The 21433-nt window shown below is 46.1% G+C and overlaps 1 protein-coding gene across 3 annotated transcripts; it reads left to right on the top strand.

Annotated features, from left to right (window-relative positions):
• Nucleotides 1-1281: 1281 nt before the first annotated feature.
• On the top strand, nt 1282-20893 carry SLC19A2 (solute carrier family 19 member 2). Of its 3 annotated transcripts, none has more exons than XM_039527421.1 (6): nt 1282-1578; nt 4656-5123; nt 13580-13802; nt 16262-16454; nt 17562-17703; nt 18362-20893. In XM_039527421.1, the coding sequence occupies exons 1-6, from the start codon at nt 1432-1434 to the stop codon at nt 18488-18490; spliced, it is 1302 nt and encodes a 433-aa protein (XP_039383355.1). In that variant the 5' UTR covers nt 1282-1431; the 3' UTR covers nt 18491-20893. The 3 variants fall into 3 exon arrangements, with proteins under 3 accessions (XP_039383355.1, XP_039383365.1, XP_039383349.1); XM_039527431.1 differs by having other exon boundaries at nt 1283-1578; nt 4656-4949; XM_039527415.1 differs by having other exon boundaries at nt 1283-1578; nt 4656-5264.
• Nucleotides 20894-21433: the final 540 nt, after the last annotated feature.

The following is a 21433-nucleotide window of genomic DNA, read 5'->3' as shown; positions in this document are numbered from 1 at the left end:
GACCAATGTTCAAAAAACCAGTACTGTACTGGTAAAACCAGTACGTATGGTCACTTTAGTCATGGGCCATCATTGGGTCTGGTAGGCACTACCACAATATAATAAACAATAATATAAGTAAATATTGCAGTGCACAATACTGGTGGTGCAAAGACTTTACACTGTATGCTGCCAGTGAATGGGGCACATTGCATATAATTGTACAGCTCATTGTTAGCAAGTGATGATATTACACTGAGTGCTGCTAGTGAGGATGGGGGTATTTCACTGCAAATTGCCACTGGTGCAGCTAGTAATCCAGTTTTATACTGAACAATCCTCTTTTTTATCTGGTTTGTGCCCTGTCTGCTACTGAGACAAAACAGGGTGTGGCTTTGTCTGGTACTGGATGGGGAATGCCATTTTGAACAGTCCTCTTCTCTGTTCCTGTTGGCATGACCTTGTGCTCATGGTACATATAAGGTCACGCTGGAAGGGCATGGAGGCATGCTCTTGGAAATGGCATCCCCCATGCAGCATGACCTTGCACGCACCGTGCATACAAGGTAGGGTTGTCAATTTTCGTTGGATGTATTCTTGGAGGTTTCATCACATGACTTATTCTTTAATTAAAGATTATTCTTTAATTCCTTGAGACTCCAGGACAATGCTGGAGGATTACTATGACAAGGTCATGCTGGTGGGGGGATGGGAGCATCATGCAGGCAGAGGTGGGCCCATGCTGTTACCTAACGTGCTGGAATGTCTGGTATTCAGGGAACACGTGAACGGCCACTCTACAGTAAGCACAAGATGTACTGCGGGTTATGTTACAGGCCAGTGCCTGGCTGGGTGTGGCATAGCGCAGGCTGCTGTTGGGGATGTGCATGGGCTACGTCATGGGGTGATGTGTCAGACGCAGGGTTTGCAACATTACCAACCCTTGTGATTTTATTGGAACTATGTGACCCGCTTCTCATTTGACTAGGTGAGAAGTTCAGCTCCTGCCATTTAAAAACAGCAAGTTTCTAGCACTTGTGGCCCTGGAGGAAAAAAACCTGGAAAATCTGATCCTGAGGCTCAAACCGCAGAGAACAAATAAACGGACCCCGGGACTGAGTCTGTTTCCGCTCACAGGCCTCTCCAGCCAGGCTCCTGAAGGACCCTCCCCAGTCCCCACAGCCAGCGCGCGCTCCATCTCCCTTCCCCCCGCCCCCCCCTCCTCTCGCACGTCACAGCATTCTGCCCGCCGTCATTGGCTTGTCCAAGGGGAGGGCCGGTTGCAAGCCTGCCCGCCCGCGCGCCCTTCCCGCCCCTGGCCAATGGGAGGTAAGTTCGATCGGCGGCGCTGGGCTGGAGGTGCCTTTGACGGCACGTGCGGGCCCATGGCGGTTCCTCTGCGCGCGAGTCCCTGGGGCGCCCCGCGCTGAGCCGCGAGCCGCCCCCCGGCGGATGGAAGCGCGGGCTCCCCGGGGCCGCTGCTGGGTGCTGCCCACCGCGCTGCTCTGCCTGTACGGCTTCTTCGCCAGCCTGCGGCCCTCGGAGCCCTTCCTCACCCGCTACCTGCTGGGGCCGGACAAGAACCTCACCGAGACCCAGGTACCGGCCCGCCGGGGGCGCGGGGCTGCTGGGGGGGGCGGGTGTTTGGGGCTCTCTGCGCCCCATGCGGGGATCCCCCAAACTCCGGATTCACGCAGAGCTCCCGGAACTGCACCCCCCCCCACAGAGTATCCCCCTGCGGGGGTGCGTGAGGGCAGCTGTGCACAGCAGCCGCCCCCACCCATGGCACCGCTCAGGCGGTGACTGTCTGAGGGCGGGGGGTTGTAGGGAGACGAAATGGAATCAGCCCGGTGGAGTTTGGCTATTGCACCCTCTGCTGCAATGTGACTCCTTGTTAATTTTTTTAAGCTAGGCTTCAGGGAGGCAGTGGTGCCTACATATTCGCTTGGGGCAGCAAGAGTCAGGACTTCAGCTCTGCCACTGAATCTTTCTATGAACTTGGGAAAATCCCTTAAATGTATGCCTCCCCTTCCCTTTCTGTAAATTGGGGTAATAGCTTTTGTAAAATGCTTCATATCATCCTGTTAAGAGCATTGTATACATTCAATGTATCATTGTTCTGCAGGATGGGGATGGCAGGGGTTAGTAGCGTAAGCTTGTCCTATGTTACCCTCCTAACATGCCTCAACTTGAAGCTGGAGAGAGTATGGCTAGGTCTTTCTCTACCCCCCAGGTGGGTTTTATAAGCAGTGAGATAGCTGTCACTGATTTGTAGGAAATGCCTGTATTCCTGGTGGATTTTGGTTTTATCTAACCTTGGCCACCCCCCACAATTGGAAGTGCCAGAGTACAAATTGAGAGTAGCTGTTATTGGGAAGAAAATCTTCATGGGAGGACCTGCTCTCCCAAAATCCTAATGTCCATGGCCTAAAAATTAGCAGTTTAAAGGGACACCGTCACATGTCACACTTGTGTCTGAAAATGTATGCACTATAATTCTAAATTACACTTAAGATTGCTATAAATATTTACAGGGAATTATTGCAATGTAGGGCAGGAAGAAACCTAGAGAGGTAATCTAGTAGTCCATCCCCCTATGCCAGGGGTGGTAATTTTTTGTCAAGGTCCAAATTTCTTGGTCAAAATATAGTTGAGGTCCAGACTCTAGAGAAAATAATACAAAAATAATAACAATGATCATGATAGATAAATAAGATTTAGCGGTCTGTTCAAAAGCATCTGGTGATCTGAATTTGGCACGTGGTCTGCCTATTAGCTACCCCTGCCCTACGCTGGGGCAGGAACAAGTATTCCTAGTCCATTCTTCTTTAGCCTGTTCTTAAAGACCTCTAGTGACAGGGATTCCACAAATCTGTGGTAATCTATTCAAGGTCAGTGACCCTTATTTGTGATTGCTGTATCCCCCAGATCTTTTCCTCCAGTTCTACTGCTTAATTATTTATTCCCCATTTTGTGTTTGTGTAACTGATTTTTCCTTCCAAAGTGTAGTGCATGTCTTCATTGAATTTCATCTTGTTGATTTCAGACCGATTCTCTAATTCAGGGGTCCCCAACGTGGTGCCCGCAGGCGCCATGGCGTCCGCCGGGGCGTCTAAGTGCACCCGCGTACTGGCCGGTGGACGAGCATCCGCTGAAATGCTGCCGAGAAGCAGCGTCGTCCAGAGGCGTCGGCAGCATTTCGGCAGCAATGCCTCTCTGGATGACGTTGCTTCTCCGCAGCATTTCGGCGGCGACGCCTATTGACGTTGCTGCTTGGCAGCATTTCGGCGGATGCTCATCCGCCAGCATTGGCCTCCGTGGCTCGTTGTCTGGCATGTGCCAGACGAAAAAGGTTGGGGACCACTGCTCTAATTTGTCAAGGTTGTTTTGAATTCTGAACTTGGGCTCCAAAGTGTTTGCAACCCTGCCTGCCTTGGTGTCATCTGCAAATTTTATAAGGATACACTCCACTCCATTAACTAAGTCATTAATTAAAATGTTGAATAGTAATAGCCCCCATGGAGCCTCCAGTGGGACTCCACTAGATAAATCCTGCCCAGTTGTACTGTGAACCATTGATAATTATTCTTTTAGTGCAGTCTTTTAACCAGTTATGCACGCACCTTATAGTGATTTCATCTAGACCACATTTCCTTGGTTTGCTTAGGAGAATGTCATAATGTATAAACATAAAATAGTTTGAGTGTTTGACAGCACTTGGTGTTTAGTCAATTTCCCCTTTGTTGGTGTTTATAAAGATATTCCCACCAGGGAACCAGAAAAACCCATACAAATAATCTTAAAAGGAATTTTCTAAAGACTAACTTCAGGGCAGGCTTTTTAACTGATGCACTGATCCAGAATCTATTTAAAAAAAAAAAATTGTATGTCAACTGTTTCATGTAGATACCGACCACTATAACTGGTAGTGAATTTGTTACTGATTTAAAGTAAATGTCAGTTGGTGACATGGCAAAGTAGTAAGAGAAGCAAAGTAGAGAAGCAACAGCTACTACTATCTCTTCACTAACAAATGAGCAGTAAAGCATGATCACTTTTTGGTTAATAACATTAATAATAATAATAATGTTCCTCTTCATTGGAGGAATGAACAAATGTACTAGTTGCAGGACCTCCTGGGTTCTGGTTCTGCCACTGATCTGTTGTGTGACTTTGGACAAGTCAGTTTCCATGGATGTAAAATGTATAGTGATTTATAAATATATTATAAAGTAACTTACCCATTTCTGTAAAGTACTCTGTGATCTACACCTGGAAAGCCTTATGCAAGTACTTAAGCATCTACATAGTAGTCTGATGTTCTGGTAAACAGGTGTTGCATTTCACTAGTGGATGAAAACTACCATATTTGTAAAGCACTCTGGGAATTCTGGGGATGGAAGAACATGTATACATTTAAGATTTTTATTCTAAGTAACCAAACTCAATTCCACTGTTACCTCTAGCTCCCTGTACAGCACTAACTAGAAGTAGAAGGGAGTGATGTTGCATTTGATTCAGTATATTGTAGAGATCATTTGTTGGCATTGCTGAGAAATGGTTTAACCTGCTGTTTCTTAAATGTGTGTGTTTAGGAATCTTTTTCTTTGAACTTTCAAATACACAGAGTTTACTTTCCCAGGTGATTGGTTAATGGCTTGCTTTTCTTCTTACAGGTTTTCAATGAAATTTATCCGGTATGGACCTACTCTTATTTGGTGTTGCTGTTTCCTGTATTCCTTGCAACAGACTATCTCAGGTATAAACCTGTAATCCTTCTCCAGGGACTGAGCCTTATAGTGACGTGGTTCATGCTGCTCTACGCCCAAGGATTGCTAGCTATTCAGTTCCTCGAGTTCTTCTATGGATTGGTGACAGCTACAGAGATTGCCTATTATTCCTACATCTATAGCATTGTGGATTTGAACTTGTACCAGAAAGTCACCAGCTACTGTCGAAGTGCCACCCTGGTGGGTTACACTGTGGGTTCCATCTGTGGACAGGTTCTGGTATCGGTTGCCAATTGGTCTCTGTTCAGCTTGAATGTCCTCTCCCTGACCTCTGTGTCTGTGGCTTTTGCCACAGCTTGGTTTCTGCCAATGCCACAGAAAAGTCTTTTCTTTCACCACGTCTTGAGAAGCCAGGTCAGTAGGGAGATGAAAGTTCTAGATTGTAAAAATGGAGCTGTCATCCAAGATGATCCTGCCTTAAAAAGGGTCCCTGGGTGGGAAGATATTGAATCGAAAGTTCCCTTAAATGTAGAAGAGCATTCTGCAGAGACACAGGTAAGCCATCCTGTTGTCTTCCATTTCCCTGGAATGTGTCACTATCATGACCACCTTGTATATGTAGTGAACTGTGTGTCTCAATTACCTGACAGCAAAAAGTATCCCTCTCCACCTCCTCACCTATGCATGGCACAGGAAAGTGCTTTCCTGGTTTCCTTTTGATCACACAGTATTGTAGTGAAGTGGTTTTCAAACTTTTTTTCTGGGGACCCAATTGAAGAAAACTGTTGATGCCTGGGGATGAAGGGTGTGGGATGGGGGTGAGTGCTGTAGGGTGGGGCCAGGAATGAGGGGTTCAGGATGTGAGCGAGGGCTCTGGGCTGGGGAAGGGGGTTGGAGTGTGGGAGGGGGGTGAGGTCTCTGGGCTGGGGGTGCGGGCTCTGAGGTGGGGCAGGGGGTGAGGGGTTTGGTGTGCATGAAGAGGTCCCAGGTTTGGAGGGGGCTCAAGGCTGGGGCAGGGGATTGGGCGCGGACTTACCTCCGGCAGCTCCTGGTCAGCGGCACAGTGGGGTTGCTAAGGCAGGCTTCTCGCCTGTCCTGGCACCACGGACCGTGCTGTGCCCCGGAAAAAGCCATCAGCAGGCCCGGCTCCTGGGCGGTGTCGGAGCAGGTAGGCATTAGCCTGCCTTACCTGAGCAGCACCACTGATGTCCCAGGGTGCTGAGCAAGGCGACTCAGTGCCTTACATGCCACGATCCAGTACTGGCTCACGACCCGAACTTTGAAAAACACATGTAGTGCATTATTCCTGCAGGTACCTGGTCACTTTATTTAAAATTCTCTAGTGCTTTATATTATCAAAGAGGAAATTCATAAATTCCTATTTAGTTATTTAAGAAATGAAACACTTTGGGGCGGGGGGTAAGAACCTTATGGGTGCCCAAAGTACAGTTAATATACCCCCATGGCATCACAATATGCAGCTTGCAGCTGCCACCTCAATAACTGAGTGAGGGGGGAAAAACTGAGGAACTATAGAGTTTCATTGCGGGTGAATTTGCTAATCATTTAATCTGGCCAGGAAGATACTGAGTCAGTACAAGAATTTAGGGTTGTGTGCACTAAGTTCTGACGCAAGCCTGTGGGAGTATTTTACATTTGTCCAGTTGCCCAGTTATATAATTAACTTATTACCACTTGGCATATGTAGTTGCTGTAACTGGATTACAACAAACTTAGTCCTATTTTTTGATCTCAGAAGTATCTTAGAGTACCTTTTGTACTAACTCTGCTGAAATTCTTTAACGAGTGACAATAAATCACAGCAAATGCTTGTGTGTATACACTGTGGTACAGGTATAAGATCAGTAAGTGACAAAGGACTCATCGATAAAGAAGTCCTTCAGGAGGGACTTGATATGAGATGGAGAGTCAGCTTAATGAAAAGATATTAGGAGCTATAGAGGAGAAAACTCTTGCACTGTTGCTGGTGCTATTTGTATCACATTCTGAGGGGCAATCCAAACCAGTGAGGGGATGTCACTGCTTGCTCTTCAATCTTGGGTCGCTCACAATCAGCCTGCCAGCATGCAGATCACACCCCGAGTGTCTGTGTAGTCACAACCCTGGTCCAGCAATTCTGACCCCAGGAGCCTGTCAGGAACATTGCAGTCACACTCTTGCTTCCAGCAGCCTTCATTATTACTTGCAGGTTGACCCCAACACGCTCCCACTCCCAAATTTTCCCCAAAAATATGTTCTTCGCTGCCCAGCCCTCTCCTGGACACTCCAGATATTATAGGTCTGTTGCCCAAGTAAGGGGTCAATGTACAACGGTTTGCTACTTGGAGTTACCAAACAATTCAGTTTAAACGCCATATTAGATAAAATGCTTTTTGGGAACTAAGACTTATCTTTGTTTCTCTTTTAACCGTTTCTGAGTTTAATGCCTTATATTTGTACTCAAAATCACTTTGTATGTAAAGAAACTTTCTATTCTTTAATTAAAACTAAACAAGCTAGACTTGGCTCAAGGTAAAAACCCCTCCCAAAAGTCCAAAGGTTTGTTCCTTTGTTGTCTTAGGTGAAAGAGAGAGAGAGAGAGAGATCCAAGTGTGTATTTGCCTCTCACTTTTATAGTCCAGTCCCTCTTTGAAGTAGATTCTTCTGAGGATTAGCCTTCAAAGCAAAGTTTATGCAAACAGTAAATGTGGATACGTGGAGTCTGGGGGTGAAGGTGTTCCCATCCTCTTTCTTCTCTCTTGTGTATGCTGAAATGCAGCCTTGCACCATCTCAATGGTAAATGTAAATGGAGGTAAACACATTCCTTTGTTTAGGACAGACCTGATGACCATTGCTTTCTAGTCACAGCGGCATGGGTTTGATAATGTGCTACCAACATCATACAGGGGGAATTGGTAACTTGACATATAATGTAGCTCCGTACACTTTACCATGATATTATTGATCAGTGAGTTTTTAGTTTTCATGTGATACCTCAAAAAGCATATTTTGTACAAAAATGATTACACTAGGACAGGGGTCTCAAACACGCAGGCTGCATAAGGCCCGCGGGGCTCTTGCGTGTGGCCCGCCAAGTTCCCTCCCAACCCCCCCGCCGCCCCTCTGCCTACCCGCGGGATTGCCCCCTGCAGCGTTGTGAGTCCCGAGCAGATCTCTGAAGCAGCTGGCAGCACGCCCCTTCGGTCCGGGAGGGGGGAGGAGGGGGAGGGCGGGCGGGCAGAGGGTTCCTGCATTGCCCCCCGCAGCTCCCATTGGCCAGGAACAGGGAACCGCGGCCAATGGGAGCTTCGTGGGAGGTACCTGGAGGAGCGGCAAGACCAGCAGACGGGCACAGAACCCTGAGCCCCTCCCCCAGGGGCTGCAGGGACACGGTTCCAGCTGCTTCCTGGAACGGAGCAGCGTGGGGCCGGGGGCCAGGGCAGGCAGGCAGGGAGCCTGCCCTGGCCCCGGTGTGTGCCGCTGCGACCCCAGAGCCACTCTAGGTAAGCGGCGCCAGGCTGGAGCTCGCATCCCTCACCCCAACTCCCTGCCCTGAGCCCCTTGCTGCACCCTGACCCCGTGCTTCACCCTCTTGCACCCCACACACCAACTCCCTGCCCTGAGCACCCTGCCACACCATCACCTCCTGCACCTCAACTCCCTGCCCTGAGCCCCCTGCCACATCCCGCACCCCTCCTGAACTCCCTGCCCTGAGCCCCCTGCCATATCCCGCACCCCTCCTGAACTCCCTGCCCTGAGCCACCTGCTGCACCCTGACCCTGTGCCGCACCCCTCACCCTCTTGCACCCCACACACCAAATCCCTGCCCTGAGCCCCCTGCCACACCGTCACCTCCTGCACCTCAACTCCCTGCCCTGAGCCCCTGGTGCACCCTGCACCTTTTCTGCACCCCCTGGGGCAGCGTTGGGTTGGGGACTTCGGGGAAGGGGTTGGAATGGGATGGGGAAGGGGTGGGAAGAGGCGGGGCCAGAGGCAGGGAGGGGTGTGTGTCAGTGATGCGTCCCTTGGGTCAATGCACTAGTCCTCATGTGGCCCTCGTGGTCATTTGAGTTTGAGACCCCTGCACTAGGGTGTGAATACAGGGGTGCATTTGGTCACAACTTTGATCGGGCAGAGGCTGATGCTGAATTTGAGGGGAGTATGGAGAGACCAGGTCCATAAGATGGGTTAGAGTAAGTCCATGGAGAGTTTTAATACAAATAAATCACTCACTAGCTGGATCCTGAAGTGAATGGAGAGTCAGTGAAGTTAAGTTTGGGGCAAGATTCACAGTAGTACAAGCAAGCACAAGAACTTGGACCGTATCACTCTTGCACATGCTGGAAAGCTGCGACGTGAGAAGTCCCTGCAAAAGGGAGTTGCAAGGTAAAATAAAATCCTGCATGAGAATTTCAACAGAGCTAGAGCCAGTGTGGCTATATAATGTGTCAGTCTCCCCAACCAGGTTTCTCTTCAAATATTATCCCTAGCAATGAGTGGAAGGAGGGCAACAATGTTGGGCTTCATTTTAACCAGAAAGGTTTATCCTTTCATAGGCTACCGCTGAGAATTAAACCTATTAACATTCCAGGGAATTAATCTTACCCAATCTAACAGTTTTGCAAGGCCCCTTTACTGAGAGAACTGGAGGAACCGCTGAGCATAGATGAAGGGAAGTCTTTCTTTTATTTTACTGCTTTTAGTGGGATGGGGTGGGAGAGTTCCTGGATCACTCAAGTATATGTAATGGACTGTTGAACAAGTGATCTTGATCAAAAGCCTTCCTCCTTTCTGACCTTCAGCCCAGGGATTTGTTCAGTCAGTCCCACCAGTATCTGGACTATTTGTCCACAGTGGCATCAGCAATAGGATAGCACTTTCCTTGTCAGTTTCACTGATCATTTCATCTAGCAATAGCTGTAAACACCTTCAGAATTCTTCTACTTGGGGGGAAAGGATATGTTGAGGCAGTTGAGTGTGGGCTACCTGAGGCAAGGATCCTGTCTTCCATTGCAGCATACTCAATATGCTGAAAACACTCAGTAATAAAAACATGTCATTCTGTGCTGTTTGAGGGATTTACTGAAAAAAATACCAGTTAGTTTAGAAAAAAAAAAAAAGTCCTGTAATACAAGAACAAGGAGACCTTGATGGAGAATCTAAAATAAAGGGAATGCTCTCTGAGATCAACTACAGTCATCTAAGAAGTTAAATTACACCAGATACTTAAATACTGAGGCTCCATTATTATAACTTTTTAAAACCAAAGTAGAGCTGAATAACATTGCTCTATAATGGTTTGCATGTTAAGATAATGGCAGTTGAATCTCAGGAGCATAAACTGATGGCTACAGGGTTTAGGGAAGAGTTTTATATCTCCACGTGCAGCATTGTACAATTTAAAAAAATGTTTAGGGGATCCTGCCTTCTGAAGCATCCAACACCTGCCACTTTGGACCTGAAAAATCAGTGGCTGCTTCCTACATAGCAAATCTGTTCCCTAACTTTCCTACGCCTAAATCCATGCTCTACCTGAAATCCTCTGCTCAGAGCAAGAATAGAAACAGCATCCACTGTTTCGTGCTGATATGTCCTCAAACTGGTTGTGTTTTGTCATTAGAAAATTACATTTGTTTGCACCCACCCAGAGAACAAGGATCTAGACAATTACTGAACTCACTGCAACTGGCCGAGCACCAAGAAATCATTCCATAGGGAGTGTCTGATAGCTACTAGAGCAGTGGTCTCCAACCTTTTTAAGCACAAAATCACTTTTTGAATTTAAGTGCAACCCAGAATCTACCATAAAGAAAATGTAGAAATAACAGTAATTACACACACTCAAACACCTTTGACCTCCCCCTTCTCTGAAGCCCCGCTCCAATCACTCCATCCCCTCTCTGTTGCTCACTCTCCCCCACCCTCCCTCACTTTCACTGGGTTGGGAGGGTGTGCAGGCTCTGGGCTGGGGCCGATGGGTTCAGAGTGTGGGAGGGGCTCTGAGCTGAGATTGGGGGTGCAGGAGGGGGTTAGGGTGCAGGCTCTGGGCAGGAGTTTGGGTGCAGAAGAACTCTCAGGGCTGGGGCAGGAGATTGGAGTGCAGGTGGGGATATGGGGTGCTGGCTCAGGGAGGGGGCTCAGAGGGTTGGGGTGCAAGGTGTGGGTTCTGGGAGGGGGCTGGGGCAGAGGTTAGGGATATAGGAGAGGGTGTGGGGTGCAAGAAGAGTTTGGGGTGCACACTCCTACAGGCGCCGCTTATCTGAGGCAGCTCCCGAGTGGTGGCGCGGTGGGACTAAGGCAGGCTGCCTGCCTGCCCTGGCCCTGCGCTGCTCCTGGAAGCAGCTGGCATGTCTGGCAGCGGCTCCTGGTGTGGGGAAGGGAAGGTGGCCCTGCACACTGCACCTGCCCACAGGCATTGCCCCTGCAGCTCCCATTCACTGCAGTTCCCCGTTCTCTCCCTCCCCCCCATGAGGAAGTTCCGTCCTTCCTCAGCCCGGCTGGGGCCCTCCTAGCAGCACGGAGGAAATCAGACCCACCTCCAGGAGCCTCCCCCAGCTGGAGGAAGCTCCATGGCTGCTGCCTTCACAGCCACGCTCTGAAGGCAGCGTAGCCACGGAGCTTCCTGCAGCTTTGGGAGATGTCCAATGGTGGGTCTGATCTCCCCCTGAGAACAGTCGTGCAAGGGAAGAGGAAGTGTTGTCCCTGCTCAGCCCCACTGGAGCTATCAGCAGGACCCTGATGCACAGTAAGAGCCATGCCCCTCCTTCTCCCCTACAATAGCTACAATTCATGGTGGGGATCTGATGTCATGGTTCGTGACACATTTTTCACAGCCTTGAATTTAGTAGGGCCCTTGCCATGAATTGAACCATGGGCAAGTCACTTAACCTAACCATAATGTCCACTGGTAAATGCTCTGTGATCCTTGGATGACCGGTGTTATTTACTGTCCTATTGACTGAGTGAAACCAAGCATGCCAGTTGCCATTCACTTTGTAGTATTGGAGGCTCAAGAGAGTGGCTGGAAGGGCTGGTAGTCTGTAAAACTCTTGTCTTCAGGGGCTCTGATTCATGTGGGTCTGAGAATCCTGGCCTGGTCATTCCTGAAAAGTGAGAGAAGCTGGTCATTACTGAGCAGCTACTCTCTCCTTTTACAGTAAACATTAAGCTGGCATCGGTGAGGTATTTTTTGCGTCAGAAAGCTAACATCCCCCTCCCACACCTAGTCTCGTTCACATTCAGCATAGCATGATTCAGGGAGGAGGGCTGTCCACAGTAGAACTTGGTTATCTTTTTAAACAAAAAAACTCAAATTAAATGAAAATAATATTATTTAGGTTGCAGAGTCCAGCACTCGAAAGTAGGGAAATGCCAGTTTTACAATTGCCTGGGTAACCTTAATTTGGCCCTCGTGTGTTGACACATTATGATGATGTCTAATTGCATGATCATATACTGCTTTTTCCCCCACAGGACCCCTGCTTCATTCAGTGTACAGAATGGGTGTATACTGGGGTAAAATTAAGATTGCACAGGCCACCATAAATATGGCTTTTCCTGACTTTCAGGGGCTTAACTTCTCAACCTTAACATTCTCAACATTTTTTTTAAATAAATGTAACTTGCATATAAAGCCTCCAGTTGCTAATAGGCATCACAGTAGAACTGGGTTTTGAGGACTGATTTGAAGGACAAGGCAGGAGCTTCACAAACTAGTTCAGGAAGGGCATTCCATGCATAAGGGGCTGCTGATGTTCATTGCAGGGGGTTTGGGAAGGAGAAATCCTAATGGTGCTTATATGACCCTTAATGGTTTTGGGAAGAACCCTGCAGTGTCTTGGTACAATACAAATTACTCTGTACAGCTCCTGCATACTGTTATTTTCATTTGGTGTGAGGAGTTGCTCGATCTGCTAGTGAACCAAAGGAGTCTGAAATCTAGCATCTCTATTACAAAGCAAACCAGTTTTAATTTTCTCTAGTGCTGTTCACATAAAGCAGTAGGGAATATAATTCCATATTAGATACTAAAGTAACCAGCCTCTCTGATGGATAATTAATTTCTGTTCTCCCCACCCAAGGCAAACACTTAAAAAAATCTGTCTCTACCCAACCTCATTCTAGGTGAGCTGCATGAGAAGAGAACTTAAGTTTCTTTTTCTTCATATGGTGCAGCAACTGTGGTTGCACAAAACTTCTGCTTTGCAGCTCCTATGTCTGTTGAAACAATCTTCTTCTATCTTTGCTCACAGACTCTCCATCGCTCTTCAGATCTTCTCCAGACAACATATCTGATTGTCTGAGCCTTTTGACTTATGTAATTGTATTGCATCTCTTGATAAATGGGGTATGAAGCTATGTAATAGGACCACTAATTTGAATAACTGTAATCTCTGAAAACTGATTTTGTGGGAAACAACTTCCGTGGTTGCTCTCAAACTCTTACTACTTGGTCTCTGGCTCAAATCCAGGTCAGGTTGGCAATGACTTGAAGCTGTTATTTGATGGCTCTGTGGCCTGTGTGAAGTAAGGTGGTCGCTTCTGTCCAGTTCCAGTGAATAGGGTGGGGAAATCAATCTCTTCTCCACCACAACTGTGCCCTTAGAGCACAGAGGCCAAGGTTTACATAGATCATGGAGAATGAACTATTTCTTCACCTGTGCAGGGTTAGGGTGGGAAAGCGTGTTGCTGGGACAGCCTGGTGGGGATGCTTTATTGCCTGCTCTGTGACAGACTCAGTTGTGGAGTATCCAGGGCTATTGCTTTGGCACTTCCTGCCAGTGGTAAGTGCACTTGTGGAGTAAGGTGAATCATTCAGAAGTGGGATTTTGAATTTTTTTGTTTTTGTTTGTTTTTTAAATCTGTGCAGGAGGAGAAAGTGGATATCTCAAAGGTGCTCAGAGAGCTATGGCGGGACTTCCTGCAGTGCTATTCCTCCCGGCCTATGCTCTGCTGGTCTGTGTGGTGGGCATTCTCAACTTGTGGCTACTTCCAGGTAATAAACTACACACAAGGCTTGTGGGAAATGGTGCTGCCTTCTCAGAGGTTCGAGATCTATAATGGTGGCGTGGAGGCAGTTTCCACACTACTAGGTAAGCTATCTACTTAACTCCAGTTTCAAAGGGTGCATGTCACAAGGCATCTAAACAGTATAACAAACCATAGAAATAGCATGTTACATCCTTCAAACTCAGTATTGCCAAAACAGGTCTGTGGTTGAAGTGCTTCCTACCATGTATAGGCGAGAGAATGGCACTGAATCAGATTTTCATTGGGTGAGTTTCATGTGAAATGTCTAAGGGTGACTCAGCTGCACTGCACTGATTTTGTAATCCAAGAGGTAGGTATTGAAATGTTGAAATACCTGGTCTTTCTACCTGCGATGTGCAGTGTTACATAACCCTCCCAAAGCAGCTGCAGCTCTGGAATGTTTAACAAAACTCTCCAGGTGTATGACAGACTCCCTGTGTACTATTAGGTGTTAACATGACTGCCAGTTTAAAATATATGGCTTTATTGATCAAGCAGAAAGAGCTGCCACCATTTTTAGTTGGAAGTATTGGAAGAAACTTGTGAGCCTCAAAGTAGTCTGACCTGTAACCTCAGTTGCCAAAGGTCTTGCTTGACTGAAAGGGTCAGGTAAGGCATAAGTGAAAAACTTTTGTGTAATAGGAGAAGTCTACTGGACATTATTTGTCACAGCTGTGGGGATACTTTTAATACTGCTCTAATGTGCTGACTCAGAGGAGCACTAAATGATACACAGCTATGGAGCCTAATGCAGTATTGCCCTCCTAGCCTAGTTGGGGAAACTGAGGCAATAAATATGCATGGCCTTGTATTCCTTCCCTTCCCCAGAGGTGCTGAGCACTTGTGTGGGGTTCAGTGGGAAAGGGTTGCTCAGCACCTGTGAGGACTAGATCATAAGAGACTTGGCGCTGTACAGACCATCATGTTCTAAGCACAGAACCCAGCAGGTTTAATTCCCACCTCTCTGTCTTAACCATTAGACCACCTGCCTCCATAGTGCTCGGACAAGTTTAAATCAGTAACAGAACAAACCTGACTGCTCGAGTACAGTACCTCCCGATGATGGGGTCAGAATAGCTCATTCAGGTCTGAGCCGGAAGATTGTATGAGAACGAGTGAAACAGCTACAGTCTGAGGCACCAGGTTGCTCTCTTGCAGACCTAGGGTGGGATTTTCAAAAACACTTGGTATTAACTTGATTTTATTCCCATTGAAGTCTAGTAGGCGGTTACCATAGACTTCAACTAGAGATGAGTTAGGCCAATGTTGAGTACTGTTGAGAATCCTACTCTCTCTTGATTTTAATAAGGGTTTTGACACAGTCCCACGTGACGTTTTCATAAGCAAACTAGGGAAAATGTGGTCTGGGTGAAATTATTGTAGGGTGGGTGCACAGCCGGTTGAAAAGACCATACTCCAAGTAGTTATTAACGGTTCACTGCCAAACTGAGAGGGTATCCCATGAGGGCCACTCTTGTGGTTTGGTACTCGTCAATATTTTCATTAATGACTTGGCTAATGGAGTGGCGAGTGTCCTTATAAAATTTGCAGATGACACCAAACAGAGAGATTGCTAGCACTCTGGGGGACAGGATTAAAATTCAGAATGACCTTGATAAATTGGGGAACTTGTCTGAAATGAACAAGATTAAATTAATTAAAGACAAATACTTAGCATAGGAAAGAAAATCTCAAATGCACAACTACAAAATTAAAGAATACTGACTAGGTGGGAGTACTGCTGAAAAGATCCTGGAGGTGATAGTGGATCACAAATGGAATATGAGTCAACTATGTGATGCAGTTGCAAAAAAATCTAACATTCTGTGGTATTTTAACAAGAGTGCTGTATGTAAGACATGGGGAAGTAACTGTCCTGCTCTACTTGACACTGGGGAGGCCTCAGCTGAAATACTGCATTTGGTTCTAGGCACCATACTTCAGGAAAGATGTGGACAAACTGGAAGGAGTCAAGAGAAGAGCAACAAAAATGATAGACTGGGTTTTCTAAACCTTCTATGAGTAAAGGTTAAACAAACTGGGCATGTTTAGTCTCGCGAAAAGTCTTATCAGCCTCAAATCTATTAGGATCTGTTATAAAGAGGACAGTGATCAATTGTTCTCCAAGTCCAGTGAAGATAGAACAAGAAGTAATAGGCCTAGTCTGCAGCAAGAGAGATTTAGGTTAGATATTAGGAGAAACTTTCTAACTCTAAGGGTAGTTAAGCACTGGAATAGGCTTCCAAGGGAGGTTATGGAATGCCCATCATTGGAGGTTTTTAGGAACTGATTAGACAAACACCTGTCAAGGATGCCTCCGGCAAGGGTTTGGACTTGATGGCCTTGTAGGTTCTTTGCGGCCCTACAATTTCTGTTTTTCAAATGTACACAGTAGTGGAGCTCCCCTCGTACACATCTCATATATTTAGACATTGGTTTCTCTTAATCTAATGCACAGAAGACTTAAGCTGAATGTCTGAGCAGCTATCAAATTGTATTTTGTTTTCCTTTCTACTTACAGGAGCTGTTGCTGTATTTGCTGTGGGTTACATAAAAGTGTCCTGGGCTACCTGGGGTGAGGTGGCATTGGCCCTGTTCTCCCTCCTCATTGCTGCTGCTGTATATGTCATGGACACTGTTCGTAACATCTGGCTGTGTTACGCCTCATATGTAATCTTCAGAATTGTCTACATGCTGCTCATCACAATAGCAACGTAGGTATTTTAATAAAAAAAAAAGTAATAAAAAAAACTTGACAAGATTATAGCTGTCTGTCTCAAAACTGGCTTAATGCTTTGCATGTACGCAGTACCATTTGTGCCAGGATCTTACATTTCTTTACACTTGAGCTTTGACAAATTGCCTGCAGTTCAGTGGCAGACCTGGGAATAGAACAGAGGTTTTGTGATACTAAAGTCATTGTTTATAAATATTGGGTAGTGCCCCGGGAGTGGAATGCAGCAACTGTTTAATCAAACACTACAGCACAGGTTAGCTAGGAAGTGAAGGAAATACTATAATCCACTGTAAACTGCCGAGGGAGTTTTCCTCGGTAAGACAAATTCGTTGTCTTGGCCAGATTCCAATAACAAGTCTTCTCCTTAAAGGAGGAGGGTGTGAGTCAGTGCAAGCGTGCCCCCTTCTGCCAAGCAGGGCATGGGCCCAGCTCACTCAGCGGGGCGGTCAGTCTGTTTCTAGTGTCCAGGAATCTGAATACCCTCTTTGTTTTCAGGTACCACAGGGGGTTGGTCCCTTCATCCCTGGGCAACTCTTTAGAACTTTGCTGACAGGAACTCCTTTCTCCAGCCTGCTTACTCTTCTGATAGCCCCTGCTTCCCAGCCCTTGTATCCCCCCAGCTGCTGAGAGACCTCCAGTCAACAGTGGTTGGCAGTGCCTGTATTAACCCTTTAGTTGCTGGGCCAGTGTGGAGTACATACACCCCGTGCTGGTGGGTCTTCTGTATCTCTGCTGAAAGATGGCCCCTTCCAATGGCACAGTGCCACGCAGGTACCAGGAGAGAGTATTTCAGTACTGACTCAGATAAAGAGTGCAACTTACTGAACTTCTGAAACTATTTTCTGCAGCAGTTTGGGTTTCCCTGTGACATTTTCCCCAGTGCTAGCCAGCTTTGACCCTGCTTATCTTGTGAGATGTGTAAGATCACAGTGCCAAATGATATGGCTGTGGAAATATTTAGCCAGTTTATGAATTAACTTTTCACCCTACATAGCTTGCTTATCTAAACGTTGTTTTACCCTGAAAAGTTCCTTCTTCCCTTTTCCTCCTGTATTCACATTTCTCCCTTTGTTTTTCTGCTTAGGTTCCAGATTGCTACCAATCTAAGCATGGAGCGGTACGCCCTGGTGTTTGGTATCAACACTTTCATTGCCTTGGCTCTGCAGACTTTGCTCACCTTGATTGTTGTCGACTCCAGTGGTCTTGGGCTAAACATATTCACACAGGCAAGATCACTGCTTTATCTTTACTAACTGGGGAAGAAGGAAGGGATGTAAATCAGGATGTGGAGCCTCTCTCCTGCCTCTGTCATCTGTGTGTGATTCTGGTCCAGGTTGTTGCTGTTCAGAGGGTGTTCAGTGGCCTGCTGTGACCTTGTGTGTGGAGAGGGAAGAAGAAGAAAGTGTTTCAGTTCTGTTGCTAACTGACAGTTATGTCCACAACCACAACCACACTTAGCACCAGTTGGCTGCCTTGTTAATTTTCTCTGAGTAGTCATGGATGGAGGCTGAGCTCCCATCTTACCCCATTGAGGCAGGGTTTGAGTCACAGGTGTATGGGAGAGCTGGGCTGCCACTGTTCATTATAGACCTGTTCCTGTAGCCCTGTGCAAGTGAAGCTCCTGTTTAGTTCAGTGAGAGGTTTTTCTGTGTGCACACTGTGGCATTGGTCCCTTTTAGGTAAGCAGTCTTGGAGACTAAACTCCATTTGTCTAGAGTCTTTCATCAGTTCTAATGATGAAATCCAGATGATGAACTAGATGCTGCACACTTTATTCACCAATCTTATTTTTTAAAAACCTTGAATATTTTTCCTTTCATATAAGGATGGAGAGGAGTGGATTTGCTAACCTTTAACTTACCAATTTTCTCTCCCACTCTGCAGTTCATGATCTACGCTAGTTACTTTGCAGCCATATCGCTGGTGTTCTTGGTCAGTGGCATATACAGTGTTATGAAGAATTACAGAATGGCATCTCTTCCTGTCATCAGATCTACTACAAGCTCTTCTTAGTGCAGCGAATGAGGACATGTTCAGCTGTCATGTATGAAGATGAAGTATTTATTAGTGTCTTTGCCACTTGTTTTCAAAGGCAGTCATCTGAAGTGTAATTTATACTATATTAGTAGCACACATCAGAGGGGAAATTATTTAATTAGATCTTATGTAAGTAAGAATAGACATTCCTTCTCAAATGCCTTTTTTTTATTGTTCAGTTCCATGTGTACGGAGGTGCACTGAGTTATCACAAGTTTGCTCAAAAGGTGAAAGGCTAGTGAAACCTGGGGCTCTGAAGATCATTAATGCAAATAAGGCTTTGTGTGTATAAATGCGCCCTCTGTCCACCTGTCAGTGTTTGAGCATGAAAAGCCTGGAGCTACTGCAGGTCAATGTGAGGTTCACTAGCAGAGCTGTGGGGAGGGGGAGATCTGGGGCTGGAATAGCAGGGGGCATGCTGTAGGTCAGAATGGAGGTGCATTGGCTGAGCTATGTTGTAGCTGGCATTGTGCCTTACCCATGCTGTTAGACGCACACTTCTGAGTTCTGAATATATTTTAAATTTGAGGTTTGTATGTCTGCACGTTTCTTCATATCGCTTGTACTATTTCTACCTGGTCTGCCATCCCGTCTGTCAGAATATCAGATGTACCTTTCCTTGGTTCTCTCCCCTGAAAGCTAAAATGTGTTCTGGATTAGCCTTCTGACACCAGTGAGTTGGCTGTTGGCAAATACATCTTGTTCTGGGAAAGTCCATGCTGCCCTTTGCTTAAAAAGGGCTATAATGCTGGAGAGCACCGAAGAAGCTATCTATTTGTCCAGAATACTGGTCTGTGGGATCATGGATGTCCTTTTAGGACTCGACTCCTGTGATGCAAAGGCCACTGACCCTGAATGCTGTTACTGTAGTACACTAGTACTGGGAATGAAGTTGACTGACTGCAGTTACTGCAGTTTTTTCATTTAAATACTCATTTCTTTGGCATTTTTTCTTTTAAAACACTTGGTGACATCCTATTTTGATCAGATCTGTCCATTCTGAAACCCTTCCCCCTTTCTAACTGGACAAGAAAACTCAATGCATCCTAAATCCTGCCTTTGTTTTGCAGTTTGGACCACTTGGGACTCGCCTGAGTAATTTGGAAAAGGAAATACACAAAAGATTGCACTGCTGTATCTAAATTGGCCCTTTGGGGAGGGTCAGTTGCTATGCTGTATGCTTCCTATCCAGCTGATTCTACCTTTATTTATTTATTTTTAAATGCAACTGCGGTTTCACAGGGCCAAAGATTTTTTTTTTTCCTGCTGAGATCTGAGAATTGTCCATGGGGGGATGTTGGGAAGGGAGATAGTTCCATGAGAGAATGCTTTTCTTACAAAGTGAGCCACAGAATTGTGTGTGTAAGCTCATTATTCTCCTGCTGTCCAGGACCTGATCCATCTCAGGTTTGAGTTACTTTAACAAGCCCAACAAGTATAGATGGACTTCAGGCAAAAATCCCAGGATCTGGACTTCCCCAAACTTCCTGATGTTTGAAATCTGGTTTCTTAATGTTTCCTGGGGCCATTTTTTGCTGACATCTATTTGTATGTAACTTAGCTGCCATATCCTGAAAAAGAAACTTGAAAGGAACATTTAAGTGTGTGTTTTAAGAAAACTTCTCAAGCAGTATTAGAGGGTAGGTTTTAGGCTAGGAGAAATAGTGATTAAACATAATTTGATAACTGTTCTTGGAAAACGGATGGCCATTTCATATGCAGCCCCTTGTGATATAACCTCAGCCTGGTTGTAGATGATACAGGAGCATGGGGATGAATAACCAAAAGAGGAAGCTGAACCTCTAGCTGTGACTTCAGGGTGGGGAGGTGGGAGAAGAGACATGGTCAGGGATAAGGGGGCTGAAGCTGGGGCTGGGGCTGGAGCAGAGGTGGGAGCGAAAGGCCTGGGTGGTGCTCCGTCCCCACTCCCATGGGGGATGGCCTGGGCCCCACCATGCCCTCCCCTTGTCCCGTGAGTGTTTGCCCCACAGTTTGGGGACCTCTGTTACAGAGTGATGTTACTAATGGATTGTGGCAAGATCAAAATGTCTGTAGTAAAAAAGTTATTGCCATGTCTGTTTTAAATATATGGTCACTTGACACTGTATTTATTTAAACCAATGAATGTAGGTATCTTAAGCCTGGAAGTCCTTTTCAAGTTCTTATGTTATGCCATGACTGTGGTATCCAAATGCTGCAGTGATAGAGTAGTATAAGAACCTAGATGGAGATTTTGTTGTGGAGGGAGTGATGTTTGTGGAAGCAAAGGTACATACATATGAAATATTGCAAACAAGACATAATCATGGATAGGACTTTTTTATTTGGTTTTGTTCTGATATTACAGCAATTTTATCAAATAAAGTATTTTACAAAGTATTTCCTAAAATGATCTTATCTGTATTTCAACACCTTGCTTATCTTGAGCATTGCTACAGCAATGGACATGGCTTTTTCTAATAGTTCTTATGTAACAGGAAATGCGGGGGGAGGGGCATAATTAATTAAAAAGGAACCACAGCTACAACAAATCTTGGTGGATGGCAATTAACTATTTACTGTTCTTGGTAGCTTTGTAGATGTCAGTATGGCTTGGTTTGGCTTGGCTTTTGCGAAACCTGATCCAGTAGAGTGAGGTTTGAGAGAGAATGTAGGCGCTCGAAGAGTAGCTGTTGCTCATGTGGCCATTATACAGCAATGGTCACACAGAAGGACTCTTGCATCGATGTAAGTACTGAAGACATGAGCCACAGGCCTGAGAATCAAACAGCAAATATCCCAGGTAAGAAGTAGAGGACAGCCATGAAGGGGAAATACTTTAAAATAGGATTTCTGGGTCCACATCTGAAAATTAGGTTAAAGGGGTAGGGAGACAAAAATAGTGCTGCTGATGCCACCACCACTACATCCACCAGCAAG

This window comes from Mauremys reevesii, linkage group 1 (genome assembly GCF_016161935.1).
Source record: "Mauremys reevesii isolate NIE-2019 linkage group 1, ASM1616193v1, whole genome shotgun sequence".
NCBI lineage: Eukaryota > Metazoa > Chordata > Testudines > Geoemydidae > Mauremys > Mauremys reevesii.
Note: the sequence above shows the minus strand (reverse complement) of the source record. Positions and strands in the feature narration are given on the sequence as shown.

Bases quoted from the DNA above. Each gene is read 5' to 3' on its own strand.
- SLC19A2 (XM_039527415.1), top strand. From the start codon at position 1,432: ATGGAAGCGCGGGCTCCCCGGGGCCGCTGCTGGGTGCTGCCCACCGCG. The intron at 1,579-4,655 runs GTACCGGCCCGC...TTCTTCTTACAG, and splicing joins AGAACCTCACCGAGACCCAG to GTTTTCAATGAAATTTATCC. The intron at 5,265-13,579 runs GTAAGCCATCCT...AAATCTGTGCAG, and splicing joins AGCATTCTGCAGAGACACAG to GAGGAGAAAGTGGATATCTC.